Here is a 20,779-nt window from a genome sequence, read left to right as displayed (position 1 = left end):
AAAACAAAATTAAATTAAACAACTTACTTGGTTAATTTATATAAATAATATTTCTGATCAAGTCCAGTGTTTAACACTGTGTCCTTAAGACAGATTCGTCCTCTCCACGGTGCTTTCAGAATTTGGACGTCTATCTCCCAGGATGAAATGATCTTACCACAAACAATAGCAGCACTACAAATTGTTTGCCTTACGAATACACTAAGTGTTTACACTCTTTCTTTCGGAAATAAAATGCAGCAAGATGAAGAATATAATTTGCAGAGGATGGAGTACGAAAAATCTGAGTAAAATCCAAATGGGAGGCTAGTCTATTTATAGATGTTAAGGTGGCTTTTCATTTTGAATTGAACAGGTATGAAACCTGTTAGATTCAAATTTAAACAGATTTGAATCTGTTTATTCAAACAGATAGAAACGGGAAGGGCCCTGTTTGGATGAACAATAAATCCAAAACTGTTTAATTCTGTTTGAAAACGGGAAGGGCTCTGTTTGGATGAGCACTAAATCCAAAACAGTTTAATTCTGTTTGAAAACCGGGAAGGGTCCTGTTTGGATGAACAAAAAATCCAAACCAATTTAATTTGAATTATGGATTTTATTTTAATAAAAAATAAAATTAAATTCAAATGTTTTTGGCTCAAAAAGATTAGAAGCCCAACCACACACCACGCACCCGCACCCAAGCCCAGGCCGCCCGACCGGACGGACGGCGGCGCGCGCGTGTGTGGTGATTTTTGGGTCCAATGGGTCTAGCCCATTTTGCCCATAACCTCTCCCTCTAAAACACTTGGGTACCCCTTGGGGCACACCCCAAGTATCTCACCCTAAGCCTTATAAACCCTTTCAAAACTTCCCACCAAATCAATGTGGGACAAGCCAATTTACAACCTTAAGGAATTTCCACCAAAACTCCATTTCCATGGAGCACACTTTGGCTTCAATTTCCCATTCACTCGATAATGGTTTTGAGCAACCAAATATACCACGTGAATCACAACGCGGCATAGAACGCGTTACCACTTTGACCCGAGTAAATCGACACTCGGGGCCCACCTAAAAAATAGACCAAACTTGAGGAAAAATAACCATTTCCAACAATAAAACACAGCATTCCTTGACTCTATAATAGTGTTCACATTTATATCAAGTATATCTGATTTATAAGTCAGAAACCGATATACACTACTATTCTGAGCATAACCAATAAACACACAATCTACTGTTTTTGGTCCAATTTTAGTCTTTTTAGGAACAGGTACTTCAACTTTTGCCAAAGCAGGTGAAGAAGCAGAATGGCTTCGTCACTTCTTAGAAGACATTCCAATGTGGCCAAAACCTGTGCCAGCTATTTGCATTCATTGTGATAGTCAATCTGCAATAGGCAGGGCACATAATCATATGTATAATGGTAAGTCACGACATATTCGTCGTCGACATAATACCGTAAGGCAATTGTTGTCAAACGGAATAATCTCAATAGATTATATAAAATCTAAAGAGAATATTGCGGATCCGTTAACAAAAGGTTTGACAAAAGAGCTAGTGTATAGTTCATCGAAGGGGATGGGATTAAAGCCTATTACATAAGAGTCGTCATAATGGTAACCCTACTTATATGACTGGAGATCCCAAGAACTAAGTTCAAAGGGACAACTAAGTTATGTATGGCTCGCCAGAAATCACCAAGGGATTAAAATTCCTACCCATTCCTATGGTGAGAGTGATATCTGCAACATATGTTGTATGCAGAGGTATAAGGATAAGCTTTGCTTTTAATGATTACTTATATCTTGATTAAGACATAAAATCAAGACGAGTATAAGGAGATACTCACAATAAGAATCACCTATATGAGTGTTGAACTGGGGCCGGTTCTATGAGAATGCAAAGGCTAAATTCTCTAGAAACACTTATGAAAACCAGGCGCGTTCAAGGCCAAAATGAACACAACAGTGAGAACCACGATGTGTTAGAAGATATTTTGTGTGAAATCTATTGTCTTGGCTTACACAAACGGCTGAACAATTTAAGGCATCGCGTCCATTGGTTAGCCAGTAAGTCCGATAGGTTATCACTAGGGAAGGTTCAAAGCCGAAAACTACCTATCCTGATGCAAGATATTTTCGACTTATACTCTTTCGTTAAAGTCTGCATATTGTTGCATTTCCGTTGTCATCAACTTCCATTCATGTGGGGGATTGTTGGAAATGGTTATTTTTCCTCAAGTTTGGTCTATTTTTTAGGTGGGCCCCGAGTGTCGATTTACTCGGGTCAAAGTGGTAACGCGTTCTATGCCGCGTTGTGATTCACGTGGTATATTTGGTTGCTCAAAACCATTATCGAGTGAATGGGAAATTGAAGCCAAAGTGTGCTCCATGGAAATGGAGTTTTGGTGGAAATTCCTTAAGGTTGTAAATTGGCTTGTCCCACATTGATTTGGTGGGAAGTTTTGAAAGGGTTTATAAGGCTTAGGGTGAGATACTTGGGGTGTGCCCCAAGGGGTACCCAAGTGTTTTAGAGGGAGAGGTTATGGGCAAAATGGGCTAGACCCATTGGACCCAAAAATCACCACACACGCGCGCGCCGCCGTCCGTCCGGTCGGGCGGGCTGGGCCTGGGCTTGGGCGCGGGTGCGTGGTGTGTGGTTGGGCTTCTAATCTTTTTGAGCCAAAAACATTTGAATTTAATTTTATTTTTTATTAAAATAAAATCCATAATTCAAATTAAATTGGTTTGGATTTTTTGTTCATCCAAACAGGGCCCTTCCCGGTTTTCAAACAGAATTAAACTGTTTTGGATTTAGTGCTCATCCAAACAGAGCCCTTCCCGTTTTCAAACAGAATTAAACAGTTTTGGATTTATTGTTCATCCAAACAGGGCCCTTCCCGTTTCTATCTGTTTGAATAAACAGATTCAAATCTGTTTAAATTTGAATCTAACAGGTTTCATACCTGTTCAATTCAAAATGAAAAGCCACCTTAACATCTATAAATAGACTAGCCTCCCATTTGGATTTTACTCAGATTTTTCGTACTCCATCCTCTGCAAATTATATTCTTCATCTTGCTGCATTTTATTTCCGAAAGAAAGAGTGTAAACACTTAGTGTGTTCGTAAGGCAAACAATTTGTAGTGCTGCTATTGTTTGTGGTAAGATCATTTCATCCTGGGAGATAGACGTCCAAATTCTGAAAGCACCGTGGAGAGGACGAATCTGTCTTAAGGACACAGTGTTAAACACTGGACTTGATCAGAAATATTATTTATATAAATTAACCAAGTAAGTTGTTTAATTTAATTTTGTTTTTATTTGTTTATTTAATCAGATTTTAATTTTGTTTTTGTAACAAAATAAAATCTGTGGTTTTATTTATTTATTTTTATTTTGAGTTTGATTTTTGTAATCAAACATATTCTCTCCTTTTCTCTATTTCTTTTATTCTTGTTGTTGTTTTGTACACAACAGAATTTAATCTTTTTAAATACAGTGAAGATTGTCCTACAGTAGGCAACATAGAAGAGGTAAACACACTGCATCTATGGTGTAATGAAACATATCGTTCTCTTATTGACCTTGCATGCTGAACTTGAATATTAACATCTTAATGTCTATTAATTGGCAGAATACTGATTTTCCAATAATAGAATAATCATTACTGTGCACTAGTATTTGATTGTATCTACTGATTTTCAAATTTAAAATATCTAACTATAGATATGTCCAAGTAGTACTTTCATTGATACGACTGTGTCCAGATAAACCACCCTGTTTTTGACCATTGCGAAATATCATTGAAAATGTCGAGTTTTTACAATTATTATCATCATATTTTTGTATAACAATCATGAAAAATCTTTAGTTAGGTCAGATGAGGGTAGCTATATAATCATTAATTCTCATGTAGTCTTCTAGTTATTTTATTTGTTTTTCTATTCAGTCATTTTAATTCTGATATTTGTAGATCCATGGGGGTTCATGTATGATGTAATTTTTTTGTAGGTACGGAACTACTCAGGATTGAGGCAAAAGAGGCAAAGTTTCGATCTTGATGAGCTATTAGGAAGTTCGTCTCCCTGGCCTCCTGTCACTAGTCCTGGTCAGAATTATGGGGAGGATGATAGAGAAACAGGCTTAGGTGAGTGGGTAGATAAGGTCATGGTGAACAAGCAAGAAGCTCATGGAGTTCACAAACCTTCAGGACATTGGGAAGCAGACAATGGACACATGTCTGATGTATTTGGTCAGAAATATCTCTCAGATTCTTCCAAATTATACATGGAACCATCATATAATATATTCACAGGAAGCAACCAGTTTGACATTGCTACTAGTGATGATTTGGATGAGCTTGATGCTGGCACTAGTGACTCATCGGAGCCTGATTTGCTTTGGCAATTCAATCATGCCAGACTTACCAACTTAACTAATGGGATGGGCTCAAAGATTCAGAAACCGAATCCAAAGCCAGCAAAGAGCCCAGAACTAAGGTAATGCCTATTGATTTTTTTATGGGTATCTGCTTCTCTCCTTTGTCCTTGTCAACCCTTTTTAAAAAAAAAAATATGTTTCAAAATTCTAACTAGTTGTTCTTCTACAGCCGGAATGTGATTCCTAAATTAGGCCCTTCACAATCACATAAATTGTCAAACGGCATTGGCCCCAACTCTCAACGGAGTGGAAGGCAGGAAATCCCCACTGAAGCTAAACGGAAAACTGGGAATAGAAAATAGAGGGTAGATTGTATGTAGCAGAATTATTATTTTTATTTTTTTATAATTTTTTGTTTCTATATCTGATGGTGAGGTGAGTGTGTGAGAGGTGAGGTGTTTCTATAATATAGTTTTTTTTTTTTTTTTTTTTTTTTTTGAATTCATTTTTTTGTTTATATATATGTCAATGCAACCATAACTCCAGTTGCTTGTATTTGTTGTTGTCAAGCTTAAGAGAGGTACTCCAATTCTTTGGATTCCACAATGTTTTCATTCATATATAAAAGTCTTCTGCATCTTATTTATTTATTTTTTTGGTACTTGGGAAAGGATTAGAACAGTCCACAACAGAATCAAAGGGAAAAAACATAAAGCAAGAAATAGAACAACTGCAGACAAAAGGCCTAGAGTCTCTGGTATTCACGGCCCAGCAGGTCAGCCACAACCAAACTTTGAACCTCCTCAGGAGTGTCTTCCATGACAACCAAATGTTCTTCTTGATCAGCTCCAAGCTTAGCCAACTTATCAGCACACTGGTTTCCTTCTCTCAAAATTTGTTGGATAGAACATCTACATCTTTTCAAGAGATGTCTTGCATCTTCTACAATACTTCGGAAAGAAGCATTAACAACAGTTGCGTTTTGCAACAGGTCCACAGCTTCAGCCGAGTTTGATTCAATCAACACATTTATGTAGTCTTTTTGGAAGATAACAGTGAGCCCTCTATAAATCTCCCATAGCTCTGCCTCTAAACTAGAACATACTTCCAGCTTCCCAAAGTACCCATATATCCAAATTCCTGAGTCATCTCGAAACAATCCGCCGAAGCCTCCATTGCCCGGACCCCCTCGAGCACAACCATTCGTGTTCAACTTGATTCGACCCGTGGGAGGTAAACACCATATCACAAATTTAGGACTTACAGATTTCAAAAGAATATATGCTTTAAAGGCTTCAACAATTTGTGAAGTGTAATTTTGAATAAAAAAAGCAACTTTGTTGCCAAGGCAAGATTTTATTGTCAAAATTTTTTAAGTTTCTGAAGTGGGTAAAAATTAATCAAGTCTTGGTGCTAGGCCCAATGTGATGCTCACTCCGAGGTTGAGCTAGGTCGGACCTCAGCCCTATGGCCAACACTTGCTCTGAAGCAAGACAATCCTAGGAGTTCGGCCCAATGTACGAGCGTCACTCCAAAGTGGGCCGAGCAACATGGTGGACCTTCCGGATGGACAGAACCGCTCCGAAGTGGGTTGAGCAACGTGCCGGACCTTCCGGATGGACAGAACCACTCCGAAGTGGGTTGAGCAACCTGTTGGACCTCCTGGTTGGACAACCGTTCTAGAGCAGACCAACTTAGAGAAGGCCAATTCACTGAAGATCTTTCTTGGGCTCACAAGAGACAAACAACTCTGCTCCTCTCCCTCTGTATGAACAGAATGTGGAGACATGGAGGTGCAGAGGGACAAGGTGCATATATGACAGACCTGCATCTGAATGGCAGGCGGAGTGGTCGTCCTCCTCCAATGAGAGATGTCCGCTAATGAGACAAACAAAGCAGACCTGCACCCGAGTGTCAGGCGGAGTGGTCGTCCTCCTCCAATAGGAGACGACCACGAATAAGAACATTGGACAGATGGCGGAGAGAGAAGGACTTGAACGACAAACAACCTTCTCCTATAAAAGGTGAACACTATTCACTCTCAAGGGATCCGAAATCCACACACTTAACACATATACACTCTTTGTATTCTCTCCTCTCTCTTTTTCCTCTCCCTGAGTCCCTGACTTTACCATCGGAGGGGTTTCCGACCAAACCCCGGTCGGGCAGCCTCACCGTTTGTTATTCTGTGCAGATCTTCAATTCCCAAAGCCTGCTGTTCATCCACGAAGTTCAACCCTTCTTCATAGTGCGGAAATCACCCCCGCACAATTGGCGCCGTCTGTGGGAAAACCACTGTTTGCTTCGTGACGAACTCCGGCGATGGGAATCGAAGACACACCCCACTCTGGGCTAGCAGAGAGGACTCCAATGACGGAGAGAACCAAAGATAAGGGTCTGGCATTCCCTTCAGCGCACGATGACCCTATGGACCACGACGATCAGACACACAACGCGACGGAGCGACGCCGTGTCATTGCCGTTGAGTCGTCTCAACGTCTTTTTGTTGAGAAAGACCACCGTGACCGCGTCATTGACTCAATGGGTTTGGAGATCACTGAGCTCCGTACCCAATTGTTGAAGTTCATGGCGACCCCAGCGGAGCCAAGAAAATCCGTTGGTGGACCATCGCAAAGGAGACATACTCCTCCGCCGCCTCACAAGGAGCACTCCAGCCGTGGCCCTGCTCATAGAGGGCGTAGCCGGCCGATTTCGGTGCATAGTGAAGGGGCCAGCAGTAGGACGAATAACCTTAAAAATAACCCACGAGGGAATTCTCATAAAAGGCAGAGGACTGTCAGCCGCCTATCTGGAACCTTTCATTGTCGCCACGACGAGCGGCCGCAAGATTTGAGAAGTTGGCTGAACGATAACAGAGGAGAGGCACGACGGCTATGCAGGGGAGGAGAACGTCGAGGAGGTAGGGAGGAGGACCGCCGGCTCAGTAGGGAAAGGGACCAGTTAGACCGGTCCATACACCAACAAGAGCGTCGTACTCTAGACCGGTTGGTGTCCACCCCCTTCTCCCCAGAGATAGAAGCTGTAGAACCTCCACGGAAGTATAGCCCGCCAAAATTCATTCTCTATGATGGGAAGACGGACCCTTTGACCCACATCAGCCATTACCGCCAGATGATGTCCCTCTGGAACCGCAACGACGCACTCATGTGCAAAGTCTTCCCTTCTAGCCTTGGAGAACTTGGCCTCCGATGGTTTGACAAACTCCCCAATGGCTCGATTTATGACTGGACGCAGCTCTCTGAGGCGTTCTTAGCCCGATTTGTCTCCAACAGCAGAGTCCCAAAGCAGTTAGATACTTTGTTCAATATCCGAAAGGACAGGAAAGAGACCCTACGCCAGTACGCGCGACGGTATTGGGAGGAGTATGGTGACTTGGAGGAAAATGTTTGTAGTGAACATCTGGCCGTGCTATACTTCAAGCAAGGCCTACCTCCTTCGCACAAGCTAAGGCAGTCGTTGACGAAACGACCTGCCCCCACTATGAAGGATTTGAGGGCTCGAATAGAGCAACAAGCTCGTGTGGAAGATGACGCTGCTTCGGTACATGTTGCGGTTGCTGAAGAAGAAGTCAGACCGCCTCGACCACCTAAGACTGAGCAGCCAAGGAGGGATGAACAACGCAAGAACTATGGCCAAAGGAACCGCTCCATAGCGGAAAATGATGAGGAAAGGGCCAAGTCTTATGAAGGCATCACCACCGTCTTCAAAGAGCCAATATACTGGCTCGTCGAGAAACTTAAAGGGGAAGCCTTCTTTGTTTGGCCAGCTAAGATGCCTGGAGACCCTGCTCGGCGCAATCAAACACTGCGTTGCACCTATCATCGAGAGAAGGGACACAAGACGCAAAATTGCAGAGCTCTCAAACAACACTTGGAGGACTTAGTTACGGCAGGACACCTCCAACAATGGATAGACGTTGATAAGACGAGGGAAAAGCAGGGACTCGACCAAGCCCCTCCTGAAGAAAACCATGCCCCGAGGTTGGTCATCAACGTTATCCATGGAATGACTGACCCTGAAAGAGAAAACATAATTCGAGAAGAAATCCAACGTGCCACCCACATTCGACAGGTAATGTCGGTAGGACCTCCTCCTAAAAAGTCCAAGACAGAAGCCAGACCTTTCCGGTTTAACGTCGTGTTCATTGAAAAGGACCTAGAGAGAATCCAGTACCCCCACACCGATGCCCTCATCGTTACAGTTGGTGTGGCCAACAAGTTCGATGTGAAGCGAGTCTTGATTGACCAAGGAAGTGCCGCAGACATCATGTATTATGAACTTTTCAAGAAGCTCGGCCTCAGTGAGCAACACCTGACACCTGCCACCTCCCCTTTAGTTGGCTTCAACTCGCAAACAGAATGGCCGCTCGGCCGAATAACTCTGCCTGTCATAGCTAAGTCCAAGGTGGTCTCTGTTGACTTCTTGGTGGTAAACACCCCATCTCCCTACAATGCCATCCTCGGCCGACCTTGGATTCACCAGATGGAGGCAGTTCCTTCCACCTATCACCAACTCGTTCGCTTTCCAACCAAGTATGGAGTAGAGGAGATTCGTGGAGACCAAGTGGCAGCCAAACACTGCTTCATTGCCGCCATGAAAACCAAACAAGTCTGCGACCAAGTACAGATGGTAGAAGTACCTGACCAGCCGGTTTTGGAAGACGTCGGCGGAGTGCCGACTGAGAAGATGGTGGAGGACCTAGAGACGGTCTTGGTAGAAGAAGGAAACCCAGATAAGTTCTTCCTGCTCGGCACTTCCCTCACTGTTGGAGAGAAAGAGCAATTACTGGCTCTACTCCGTAAAAACATCGAAGTGTTCGCCTGGTCGGCCTATGACACTCCTGGGTTGGACCCCAACTATGCCTGTCATCGACTCAACGTCCAACTAGGAGCGCGGCCGGTTATTCAGAAGAGTAGACGATCATCCACGCAACACACCGATGCAGTGATCGAAGAGGTGGACAAACTTTTGGCTGCTGGAGTCATTCGAGAAGTGCAGTACCCAAAGTGGCTGTCCAACACCGTCGTGGTGAAAAAGAAGAATGGCAAATGGAGAGTCTGCGTTGATTTCACTAGCCTTAACAAAGCTTGCCCCAAGGATAGCTTCCCCCTTCCACGAATAGATCAACTTGTTGACGCAACGGCTGGACATGAGCGCATAAGCTTTCTAGACGCTTATAGTGGCTACCACCAGATCCCTATGTTCGGTCCTGACCAAGAGAAAACGGCTTTCATCAGCCCTAGAGGCATTTACTGCTACAAAGTGATGCCCTTCGGCTTGAAAAATGCTGGTGCGACCTACCAACGAATGGTCACCAAAATGTTCAAGGACCAGCTTGGTAAAACCATGGAAGCATACATTGATGACATGGTCGTCAAAAGCAAGTTGGCCAAGCACTATTTAAGGGACCTTGAGCAAGTGTTTGGAATTCTGAAGACTCACAAGCTTCGATTGAACGCCTCAAAATGTGCCTTTGGAGTGGGATCAGGGAAGTTCTTGGGGTATATGGTGACTAGGCGGGGCATTGAAGCCAACCCCGACCAAATCAAAGCCCTCCAAGACCTTGAAGCACCTACAAAGGCTAAAGAACTTCAGAAACTCGCTGGTATGGCTGCAACACTTAACCGTTTTATCAGTCGGTCATCTGATCGGATGAAGCCCTTCTTCCAACTTCTAAGGAAGAAAACCAGTTTTGAGTGGGGAAGTCAGTGCTCCGAAGCGCTAGAAGATTTGAAGAAGTATTTGTCCTCTCCTCCCCTTCTATCAACACCTGTCGCCAACGAAGAGCTTTTCCTTTACTTGGCTGTTTCTGATCATGCTGTCAGTGCAGTGCTAGTCAGAGAGGATGGGAAGGAGCAAAAACCAGTGTATTACGTTAGCAAGACACTCCTTGATGCCGAAACTAGATACTTGCCATTGGAGAAATTGGCATATGCACTATTAATTGCCTCTAGGAAGCTTGTTCATTACTTTCAAGGACATACCATCAACGTCCTCACTGAATTCCCCCTCAAGTCTGTGTTCAGTCGAGCAGATTTCTCAGGCCGAACAGCAAAGTGGGCGGTGGAGCTTGGAGAGTTCGATATCAAGTTCCAACCTCGAACAGCAATCAAAGCTCAAGTTCTGGCAGACTTTGTTGCAGAATTCACCCCGGGACCGGCTGTCCCCTCCGAAGGGAGCTCTGCTTTGGTCACTATGACTGCCCAGCATAAAGGGCAATCCCCAGCTGAAGCATGGAAGCTTTTTGTTGGAGACGTATGGAAGCTGTTTGTGGACGGTTCTTCTAACCAAAAAGGCTCTGGGGCAGGAGTTGTCCTTATTTCTCCTGAAGGATTCATGTGGGAGCAAGCCATTCGGTTGGGCTGGAAAGCTTCTAATAATGAAGCAGAGTATGAAGCTCTACTAGCTGGCTTGCGAAGTGCCGAACACTTCAACGCGGAGGAGCTACTCGTCTTTAGTGACTCCCAATTAGTGGTCAACCAACTCTCTGGAGTTTACGAGGCTCGCGATGAACGGATGGCCACTTATGCAGAACAGGCCAAAAATTTTATCAGAAAGTTCCAAACTATCAGAGTCGAGAAGATTGGCCGCGAGGGAAATGGTCATGCTGATGCTTTAGCTTGCCTAGGTTCCTCGGTCGACTCCAGAGACGCCCGCAAAATATGGGTGGAATATGTACCCCAACCAAGTATTCAACTAGTCGAAATGGTCCTCTGCACAGATTTGGGCCCAAGTTGGATGGACCCACTCCTGGCCTTCTTGAAGAATGGCACCCTTCCTGAGGACAAAAAAGAAGCGCACAGGACAAGGCATAGAGCTGCTCGATTTTGGGTCTCCCCATCTGGTAAGCTTTACAAGAAGTCCTACATGGGCCCTTATCTACTCTGTGTTCATCCAAGTCTGGTGGAAGATGTGCTTTATGAGATCCATGACGGAATCTGTGGGAGCCACACTGGTGGTCGGTCCTTGGCACACCGAGCCCTGACACACGGGTATTGGTGGCCGCGCATGCAAAAGGAGGCCCAACAGTATGTCCGCAAGTGCGACAAGTGCCAAAAGTTTGCTCCTCTCATTCACCAGCCAGCCAAAGCTCTAACCCCCCTCACCAGTCCTTGGCCATTCGCTCAGTGGGGCTTAGACATTGTCGGACCATTAGCTAGGGGAACTGGGAATAAAAGGTTTTTCATCGCTGCAACTGACTACTTCACCAAGTGGGTGGAGGTGGAGGCCTTATGCAAGATCAAAGAAGCAGACACTAAGAGGTTTGTTTGGCGCAATGTTGTGACTCGATTTGGCATTCCCAGAGTCCTTCTCTCTGACAACGGTACACAATTTGATGGCAAGATCTTCAGAAGATTTTGCGCTGACTTGAAGATAGAGTTCCGAAACTCCACTCCGGCCTACCCACAGGGCAATGGCCAAGCTGAAGCGTCTAATAAGACGATCATTGATGGGCTAAAAAAGCGTCTTGAAAAAGCCAAGGGCAAATGGGTGGAGGAGATACTGAATGTCCTCTGGGCTTACTGAACTACTCCTCGTCGGTCAACCGGTGAGACACCTTACTCTCTTACCTATGGGATAGAAGCAGTCATCCCTTTAGAGGTTGGCCTTCCTACCATCCGTTCTGAGATCTTTGAGCCAGTAGACAATGATGAAGCCATCGCCCAAGCTCTGGACATGGCCGAAGAACGTAGGGAAGCTGCCCTTATTCGGTTGGCGGCCTACCAGCAGCAACTCACTAAGAGCTTCAACAAGAATGTGCGTCCAAGGCTATTCCTACCAGGTGACTTGGTACTCAGGAAGGTAATGGATCACAAGAAAGTTCCTGGAGAAGGGAAACTCGGTGCTAACTGGGAGGGGCCCTACAAGGTTACTTCGGCACTTGGCAATGGCGCATACTATCTGGCTGACTTATCAGGGAAGGCAATCCCTAGACCATGGAACGTCGCCAACCTAAAGAAGTACTTCCAGTGATATGATTCCTAGGATGAAGTACTTACAGTAATGTATTTCTCAGAACATGCCTTGATGTAATCAAAAGTTACTAAATATCAATGAATGAAAATTTGTTTTATAGTTTGTCCTTATTTGCTTGTGTTGTACATTTATGCTCGGTGGAGCAAATTGGCCACGGGTCTTAACTCAAGCCAATCCCGGATGCTCAACCCTTTGGTTGGAGCAGGGTGCCAAGGGGTATAACTTGGTGGAATTTGTGCCAAGTATCGTTACTTAAAGCACGGTCCAAATTCACAATTCGCGCTCGAAGACGGGCAGAATTACACTCTACGAAGGGTTAAATCACGCCAAAACTTGACCAGGACAGGTGGCGGCCGACCAACATGATAAAGAACTTTCACAATTTTTTCTCTATGAAGGCATAAAGCATGGTCTGACCGAACAGACAATCTTCCGAGCCACAAAGCTCATGCTCGGCTGGGGGCATCGACAAACTTACTCAATTTTTTCTAAGGCACGAAGCCTGATCAGACCGAACAGACAGCCTGCTAGGCCACAGAGCCTCTGCTCGGCCGGGGGCAAACATGACATATAAGCAAAAATTGAAGATAAGCAGTTCAACACTTGCGAAAATAAAAGAAAATAAAAGAACGAGTGCATTGAAGTGAAACTTCAATTACAAAAAAGAGTTCGGCCTTACAAAAGAAGAGGTCCACCCGACCGAACTCCAAGATAAATAAAAAAGTACAAGTTGCAAATTCAACACTTGGCAAATGTAGAAGGTACTTCATTACAAAAGGGAGCTCGGTTTGTATCATAGCTTATCCAACCGAACGCTAAAGCAAAACTTGAAGATACTTCATTAACTTCCAAGTTTCATTACAAAAGAACTACTAAAGTAGAAGTAAAAGCAAAACTCGAGGCAACCTAACAACTTACTCCTTGCGTTGCTCCTCCTCGTAGTGTCCATCCTCGCGGTGCTCCTCTTCTGTAGGATTGACAGTCTGTCTAACCAAGGAAGAGCTCGGCAGAAAAGGAGAAAGGCCAGAAGGATCAACATCCGTAGCTCCACCTTGGCGAGGCCTCCTCATCCTAACCCTTGCAGCAGTCTTCGAAGGGACTGGGATATCGTCAATATCATAAAGAGGAGAATCCTCTTCCACCTTAGCAGCGCGCAGAGCCCCAGTCCAACCCTTAGTAAAGATCTTGTCCCTCAGCTTCAAAATCTCCTCCGAATAGGTCTTTTCGGCCTCGTCATAGCCCCTCTGTTCGGCCTCGTCCACCATCCTTTGATAATTAGCCTTTAAAGACTTCAAAGCAACATCGGCATCTACAGCCCTCCGCTCGGCCATGAACATTAGTGCTTCGGCCTTCTTCTTTGCATCTTCCATCTTCTTTATATCCTCTCTGGCCGCCTTCAAGGACATATCAGCATCAGCCAACATGTTGATCGTCTTAACCTTCTCTTGCTCCTCACGATGCCGCCTTTCATCCATGATGTGCATCCTCTGAATGCACTGCACCAAACCAAAATGTCATATTCTCAACAACCAAATTTAAGTAAATGACAAAGACATAAAAGAAGACTTACTGCGGTTAGCATCTGCACCGAACCCTTAATCAACACGTCGCTTGAAATGTTTTGCTCCGCCATATCCAAAGGTAGCAGCAATGTCTTTGATAAGTCAAAGGCCAAGTCGCTTGAGTAGATTGTGCTGTCCGATGTAGTGATTGCTCGGCCGTTATGCTCCAAGGGAGGCACCCATTCTTCAACTGAGCCCTGCTCATGAGAACCCCCAGCAACTTCTTTACCTTTGGACCTCTTCCTCTTTGAGGCCCTATCAGCGGGAAGAGCAAGAGTAGCAACGGGAGGAGGAGGAACAACAACATCCTTTTTTCCACCCTTAGACCTCTCCATCGGTGGAGAGGAAACTCGTGTGTCGACCGTCGAAACAGCTAGAAGGTCCTCATCATCAGATCCAAAGACTAAGGCATCAAGATTGAGCTTTTGGCGACGAGCCATTTCACTTGCTAAGTCTGGCGACGGAGAGTAGCCTCTACTGAGTGATCCACTTGATGAACAAACGACAGCGGAAGAGGAAGCTCCAGCAGTTTGGCCAACTTGTTCTTCGGTTTCAATCTCAAGTGAGTCCCTCGAGAAGTTGTTTACTTTGGGTTTCCGTTGGATGACATGTCTGTAAGTTCGCACATAGTTAAGCAAATGCGAGGCCGACTGATCTTCGTACCTTAGTGCAACTTTGATATCCCTTGGATGCTCTTTCTCCGGCCTCCTTTTTAGTTTCTTTGAACCTGCAAGTACGAACAATAACACTTTAACAAAGAAAAAAGTCATAGGCGATAAGCGAATGGATAAAAGGAAACTAAAATAAAGAATGACCTGGGTGGCCGTTCTCTCGTGGAACCCGCTTCAATCGGCCCACCTCCTCGGCCGCAAACTCCCAATTACCTCCGACTTGAAGGAAATCAGAGCAATGCTTGTCATTATCAGGAAGTTCAGTAACGAGTTGGAGGTCCAACGACCGAACTTTGACATAATAGGTTTTACCGCCTTTATTACGACACAAGGAGTAGCAATGAAGGATATCCCAAATACCCAAGTCCAAGTCTAAGAGGTCGTTCAAGACCGAGACACCGTTTACCACTCTAAATGTGTTCATTGATATTTGCATTGGTGTAAGTTCAAAATAAGAAAAGAATCGACGCAACAAAGGGTTCAACGGAAACCTAACACCCCCCTCTACGATGGAGGCAATTGAGAAGGGCATTGTGGTGCTTGTACACGACCGATCCGCGTCAACCGCCGCCAATGTCAATGTGACATCATTGGGAATGTTATATCTTCGGCGGAACTCATCCATTCCTGCCGGAGTGTCCACTAGGTTCCGAAACTTACCCATTGGAGGTGCGACGTTCCACCAAACAACTACACTAAGGATGACTTGCAAGGTTGGAGGTACAATGGCTGACCGAGCAACCGTGTGCTAAACGACTCTCAACGTTACACTTAACCAAAAAAGTAATGGTGAAGGTGGAAAGGAAATACATGGGTTCTATGACTTACAGTGCCAAAATCAAGGGAAACTTGATGGCGAGCCTCTCCGATGAAGCAGTCCCACTGTGGCAACCAAGAGAAAAATTATGAGTTGCAGAAAAAAAAAAAAAAGATTAAATAAAAAAAAAGAAAAAAAAAGATTAAATAAAAAGAAAAGAAAAGAAAAAGATTAAATAAAAAAAATAAAAAAAAAGATAAATAAATAACAGTGGAGAACTTACAAAACAGTGTCAACAACTTGAATCAATAAATTACAGTGGCAAACCCACTGCGAAGGATGGGGCATTTTTGGTGAAAAGGCAGCTTTGGAATAAAGGCACAAGAAGCACTGCTACAATCCATGGGCGACAAAATAACGGTGGGTTCACTCCATCAAAAATACATTGCTCAGGACATCAGATAAGCCCGAACCAACGTGAAATAGAGAAGAAATTGGTCTCTCTGACTTAAAATTCTAGAGAGAGGAAATGGGAAAACCAAAAAGTTGGAGGAAGCTATCAACTTTCTGAAACAAATTCCGAATTTATAAGAGTCCCATGGTCAGGCTCTTAGATTTTTAAATTGTTTTAATGCTCCAAGGAAAAGGGAGGAAACGTAAAGATAAAGAAAATAGATTACTTTATTCTCAAAAAAGGAACCTGTGCTTTTCAGAAGTAAAAAAGTGGAGGCAAGATTGATTTGTTTTATTTTTCAAAAAATTGATGGGTCTTCTTCACGTCACGTCAGCAGTCCAATCCACCAACCAGGCATAAACACGTAGTAGCTCGGCAGTCTAGTACTTACATCCGCCAGTGCCGAGCTTGAAATTCAATGATCATGTGCAAAGACAGAACAAATATTAGAAGGCAGGAGTCAGAGCCGAGCTACACTACGAAGGCCACGTGCAATGGACCAAAAAAAAAAAAAAAAAAAAAAAAATGATGACCGAGCAAGGAGCTAAATAAATGATGGAACCACAAAGATGCTTTACGTACTGCGAAGGCAGACATAGATTCATGGAATTGAAGGTCCCTTTTGCCTTTTGCTCTACATTTTGGTGGGTTCGCCGAACCGTCATCGAATTGCTCAGCATTTGCTTAACCAATACGTTTTGGGGGATTCAGGTCCCTCTGCTAGTGTTCTTGTTGATCACTTGGTTGACTGCTCGAGGTTTATACAATGATGTAGCCTCCAGAGGATTTAACTATGACTGTTTTACTATATACGTGATGATGCGTGCATGTTTGAAGGAAGGGAAGACCGATGAGGCAGAACGGTAGGCTTAAGCTCGATGCAGCGATATACAGTACTGCTATTCAGGTTGTTGGTAAAAAACCTAAGTCCAATGTGGCATGTGAGTTGTTGAATGAGATGAAGAAAATGGGGTGGGTTCCTTCTGAGGGCACATTTACAAGTGTGATTGGAGCTTGTGTGAAGCAAAGGAACATGGTAGATGCTTCAAAGCTAAAGGATGAAATGGTTAGTAGCAGAAAGCCAATGAATTTGGTGGTTGCAACTAGCTTGATGAAGGGGTACTGTATGCAAGATGATTTGGATGGTGCTTTAAATTTGTTCGAAACCAGAGAGATGAGAAGTTGGTTCGCTCCTTCATCTCTTGCTCCATGGTCGATTCGATCTCTCGCAGCCCATAGATCTCTTTCCTCAGCTTCGACCTCACACTCTCAACCCCAAATCTTCAACGCAAATTCAACCTCCCAACCGAGCACCAATACAACATCAAATACAAGTCAAGAAGGCCGAACATGGCCGACTGAACAACTGCACAGATTGGAAAACAATTTACAAACGATAAAGAGGAGGCCGAACGACGCAGAACGAGAATTGGAAGATCAAAATAATAAGACCGAGCTGGGTAAGTCTTGCGTAAAATAAATAAGAGTTGTTCGGCCCACCAAGTGTCGGAAAAGGGTCGACCGAGCATCGATGATAATCGACCAAGTCGTAACGTGCATGGGGTAAGCCAAGCTGGGTGTGAGCAAAACCTATGAATTGAAATGAATCGAAGAAGCTGCGTTGGGCCGAACAAGACGCAGTCCGACCGAGCTACAACACGAGCAAACCAACCAAAATATTTCGGCCGAGCAGCAATCAAAGACACGACCGACCAACGCATGAAGAAGTGAGCTGAACAGTTTTGCTAATTACGTCCATACTCTGCTTGGAGCAATATATACAATTTCTTGCACGTTCAGCCCACCAATAAACCTGCTTAGATAATGCATGTGGAAGTAAGGCAAGGGAGGATTTATCCTGTGACTATGCACCAAAATATGCACCAAAAGTCAAGCAAAGCAGAGGGCCCACTGTACATTCATTGTAATTGTTTATATAAGTTAATGGTCATGTGCAATGTGCTATAAAAAAAAAAAAAGAATAAAAAATAAATTTATGTATATACATTTTCAAAAATAAAATAAAATAAAAAAATAAAAAATAAAAAAATTCTTGTGTATATATATATTTTTTTAAAAAATAAATAATTAAAAAATAATTTAAAAAAAAAAAAAAACAAAAACAAAATTTGTGTATGTATATGTTTTTTTTTGAAATTAAAAAATAATAATAATAAATAATAATAAAATAAAATAAATTTTTGTGTATATATATATATATATATATTTTTTCAAGTCAAGTAACGACGCCCAGCCGATTGAAAGAGCACCAGGCTAGACAATTACAAGGCTAGTGAAGACACACATTTAGTTTGGGGGCACAATTGAGCTACGAAACATTGGGCAGACGCAAACGTTGGACCGAACAATAATTTTTAATCCAACTCACGAAGCTCAAATTAAGTTGTGATCAACCAAACCTCGAAGTTTGTGACAGAATTGGCTTCCGCTTCGCCAAACGTAAGCGCAAGCCAGGGGGCAAATGAAGTGGGTAAAAATTAATCAAGTCTTGGTGCTAGGCCCAATGTGATGCTCACTCCGAGGTTGAGCTAGGTCGGACCTCAGCCCTATGGCCAACACTTGCTCCGAAGCAAGACAATCCTAGGAGTTCGGCCCAATGTACGAGCGTCACTCCAAAGTGGGCCGAGCAACATGGTGGACCTTCCGGATGGACAGAACCGCTCCGAAGTGGGTTGAGCAACGTGCCGGACCTTCCGGATGGACAGAACCACTCCGAAGTGGGTTGAGCAACCTGTTGGACCTCCTGGTTGGACAACCGTTCTAGAGCAGACCAACTTAGAGAAGGCCAATTCACTGAAGATCTTTCTTGGGCTCACAAGAGACAAACAACTCTGCTCCTCTCCCTCTGTATGAACAGAATGTGGAGACATGGAGGTGCAGAGGGACAATGTGCATATATGACAGACCTGCATCTGAATGGCAGGCGGAGTGGTCGTCCTCCTCCAATGAGAGATGTCCGCTAATGAGACAAACAAAGCAGACCTGCACCCGAGTGTCAGGCGGAGTGGTCGTCCTCCTCCAATAGGAGACGACCACGAATAAGAACATTGGACAGATGGCGGAGAGAGAAGGACTTGAACGACAAACAACCTTCTCCTATAAAAGGTGAACACTATTCACTCTCAAGGGATCCGAAATCCACACACTTAACACATATACACTCTTTGTATTCTCTCCTCTCTCTTTTTCCTCTCCCTGAGTCCCTGACTTTACCATCGGAGGGGTTTCCGACCAAACCCCGGTCGGGCAGCCTCACTGTTTGTTATTCTGTGCAGATCTTCAATTCCCAAAGCCTGTTGTTCATCCACGAAGTTCAACCCTTCTTCATAGTGCGGAAATCACCCCCGCACAGTTTCTATCCTTCCAAATCTGCCAAGGAAACAATAAAGAAAATTTTACAATTCTCCATAGAAGCAAAGGGATGTTTTCCTATCAAGAACCGCTCTATCCAAGAGTTAAGGGAGATGCCTCTATCATGAGGGATCCATTGGGAAGATGCCTCTTAAAAGATGCCTCTTCATAAGAGTTAAGGGAGATGCCTCTTCATAAGATGTCTTCTGCATCTTATGAAGCAATGAACTAGTGCACTGTTTTATGGTTTGAAGGGATAATATGCTGACAATTTTTGATGAATTGGCATCTGAACTCAATGTTTCTGTTAATTTTTTCTTTCACTCTTTATGACAGGTAGTTTGTCTTTGTGTATGCATACATATGAATTCTCCTTTGCTGCGTTATTTATGTTATTAAGCATTTTTCATATATCTGGAATGTCTCTTCTTTATATTTCTGATTGGGCCTTTGGCGTGCTAATTTTCATCTAGTAACGGAGTTGAGAAAAGGGCATATATCCATTCTGATCACTGTTGAAATGATATTGCTTTGCGATCTATTTGTTGACAAAACCGATATGTTTAGGTTCACTTCAGGGAAGTTAGTTTGCTTGATGCTTCCAACACCACCATCACCTTGAACGTACTCGATGCTCTTGATGGATTGAGGGAGAAGCTTAGGGATGAGATTGTGGGAGTCAAGGATCAAAGCCTTGAACATCCTGCTGGGTGCTACTGTGGTGGTGAACTCTTTGGTAAAAGTAGTTACACCCATTTTTGTTTTTGGCTATTGGAAGAAAGGAAGGAAGAAACAGAGGTGTAGGAAATGAGAATGAGTTGATTGTGGGTATGAAGAAACTGCATTAAGACAATGGGTATTTATAGAATGGGATTAGAGGGCATGTTTTGGCAGATTATGATTCTTTTAGCACTTCACATTTGAATAGCCATAGCCATCCATTGTTGAACTCATTCATAATTGATCAGAGAGGGCCTACTGATATTTGGAAGCTTTTGAAAAGAATAAAAAAAAAGAACACGTTTAGAAACACTCGGCTCCTATGGTATTTTTGGCTAAGTAATTTGACAAATGGTGTCTTGTAGTTATGGCATTGGTAGCTATAATATAACGAAAAGAGTGATGTACCCATCAGATTGGTGGTTCATGCAGACCTGATTGTATCCACTTGGAGCAATCGAATTGTCAAGAGACATAAGGGCAATTTTGTCTTCCAAAATAGAGGTTCCAACTATTTGTATATATATATTTTTTCATTTTCCAACTTTGTAATTTTTGAGAATTAACCACTAAATTGTAAATACTTATCCTATATTCCACTGAATTGTTATTTTTTCTTAACAATTTCTGACTTCTCTAATGCTATGTTTGATTGAGAGATTTGAGAAGAGATTTAGAAAGGAAAACGGAAAAAAATAAGTGAAATGTGAATAAAATATACCTATATTTCACCTAGTTTAATACACTTTTTTTCTTTCCCTTTCTAAATTCTTCGCCAAATACCCCAACCAAACACAGCGTAAATGAAACGAACTTAGTAACAAATTTTTCCGGTTCCTATAGCCTATTCTTTTTTTGTTATTATGGAAATTACA

At 43.3% G+C, this 20,779-nt stretch overlaps 2 protein-coding genes across 3 annotated transcripts; both read left to right on the top strand.

Moving 5' to 3' along the window:
- The first annotated feature begins 3,730 nt into the window (after positions 1-3,730).
- LOC114310089 (kinesin-like protein KIN-14I) lies at positions 3,731-5,020 on the top strand. 2 transcript variants are annotated; one of them, XM_082906184.1, is made up of 3 exons: positions 3,732-3,865; positions 4,002-4,489; positions 4,600-5,020. In XM_082906184.1, exons 2-3 carry the CDS (start codon positions 4,158-4,160, stop codon positions 4,730-4,732), a joined length of 465 nt encoding a protein of 154 aa, XP_082762310.1. In that variant the 5' UTR covers positions 3,732-3,865; positions 4,002-4,157; the 3' UTR covers positions 4,733-5,020. The 2 variants fall into 2 exon arrangements, with proteins under 2 accessions (XP_028111799.2, XP_082762310.1); XM_028255998.2 differs by having other exon boundaries at positions 3,731-4,489.
- A 1,672-nt stretch (positions 5,021-6,692) lies between these two features.
- On the top strand, positions 6,693-11,918 carry LOC145807316 (uncharacterized). The gene is made up of 2 exons (XM_082905293.1): positions 6,693-9,435; positions 9,478-11,918. The coding sequence occupies exons 1-2, from the start codon at positions 6,693-6,695 to the stop codon at positions 11,916-11,918; spliced, it is 5,184 nt and encodes a 1,727-aa protein (XP_082761419.1).
- The last annotated feature ends 8,861 nt before the right edge of the window (positions 11,919-20,779 follow it).

The sequence above is a fragment of the Camellia sinensis genome, chromosome 14 (genome assembly GCF_055761805.1).
Source record: "Camellia sinensis isolate YWXY chromosome 14, ASM5576180v1, whole genome shotgun sequence".
NCBI classification, from domain to species: domain Eukaryota; kingdom Viridiplantae; phylum Streptophyta; class Magnoliopsida; order Ericales; family Theaceae; genus Camellia; species Camellia sinensis.
Note: the sequence above shows the minus strand (reverse complement) of the source record. Positions and strands in the feature narration are given on the sequence as shown.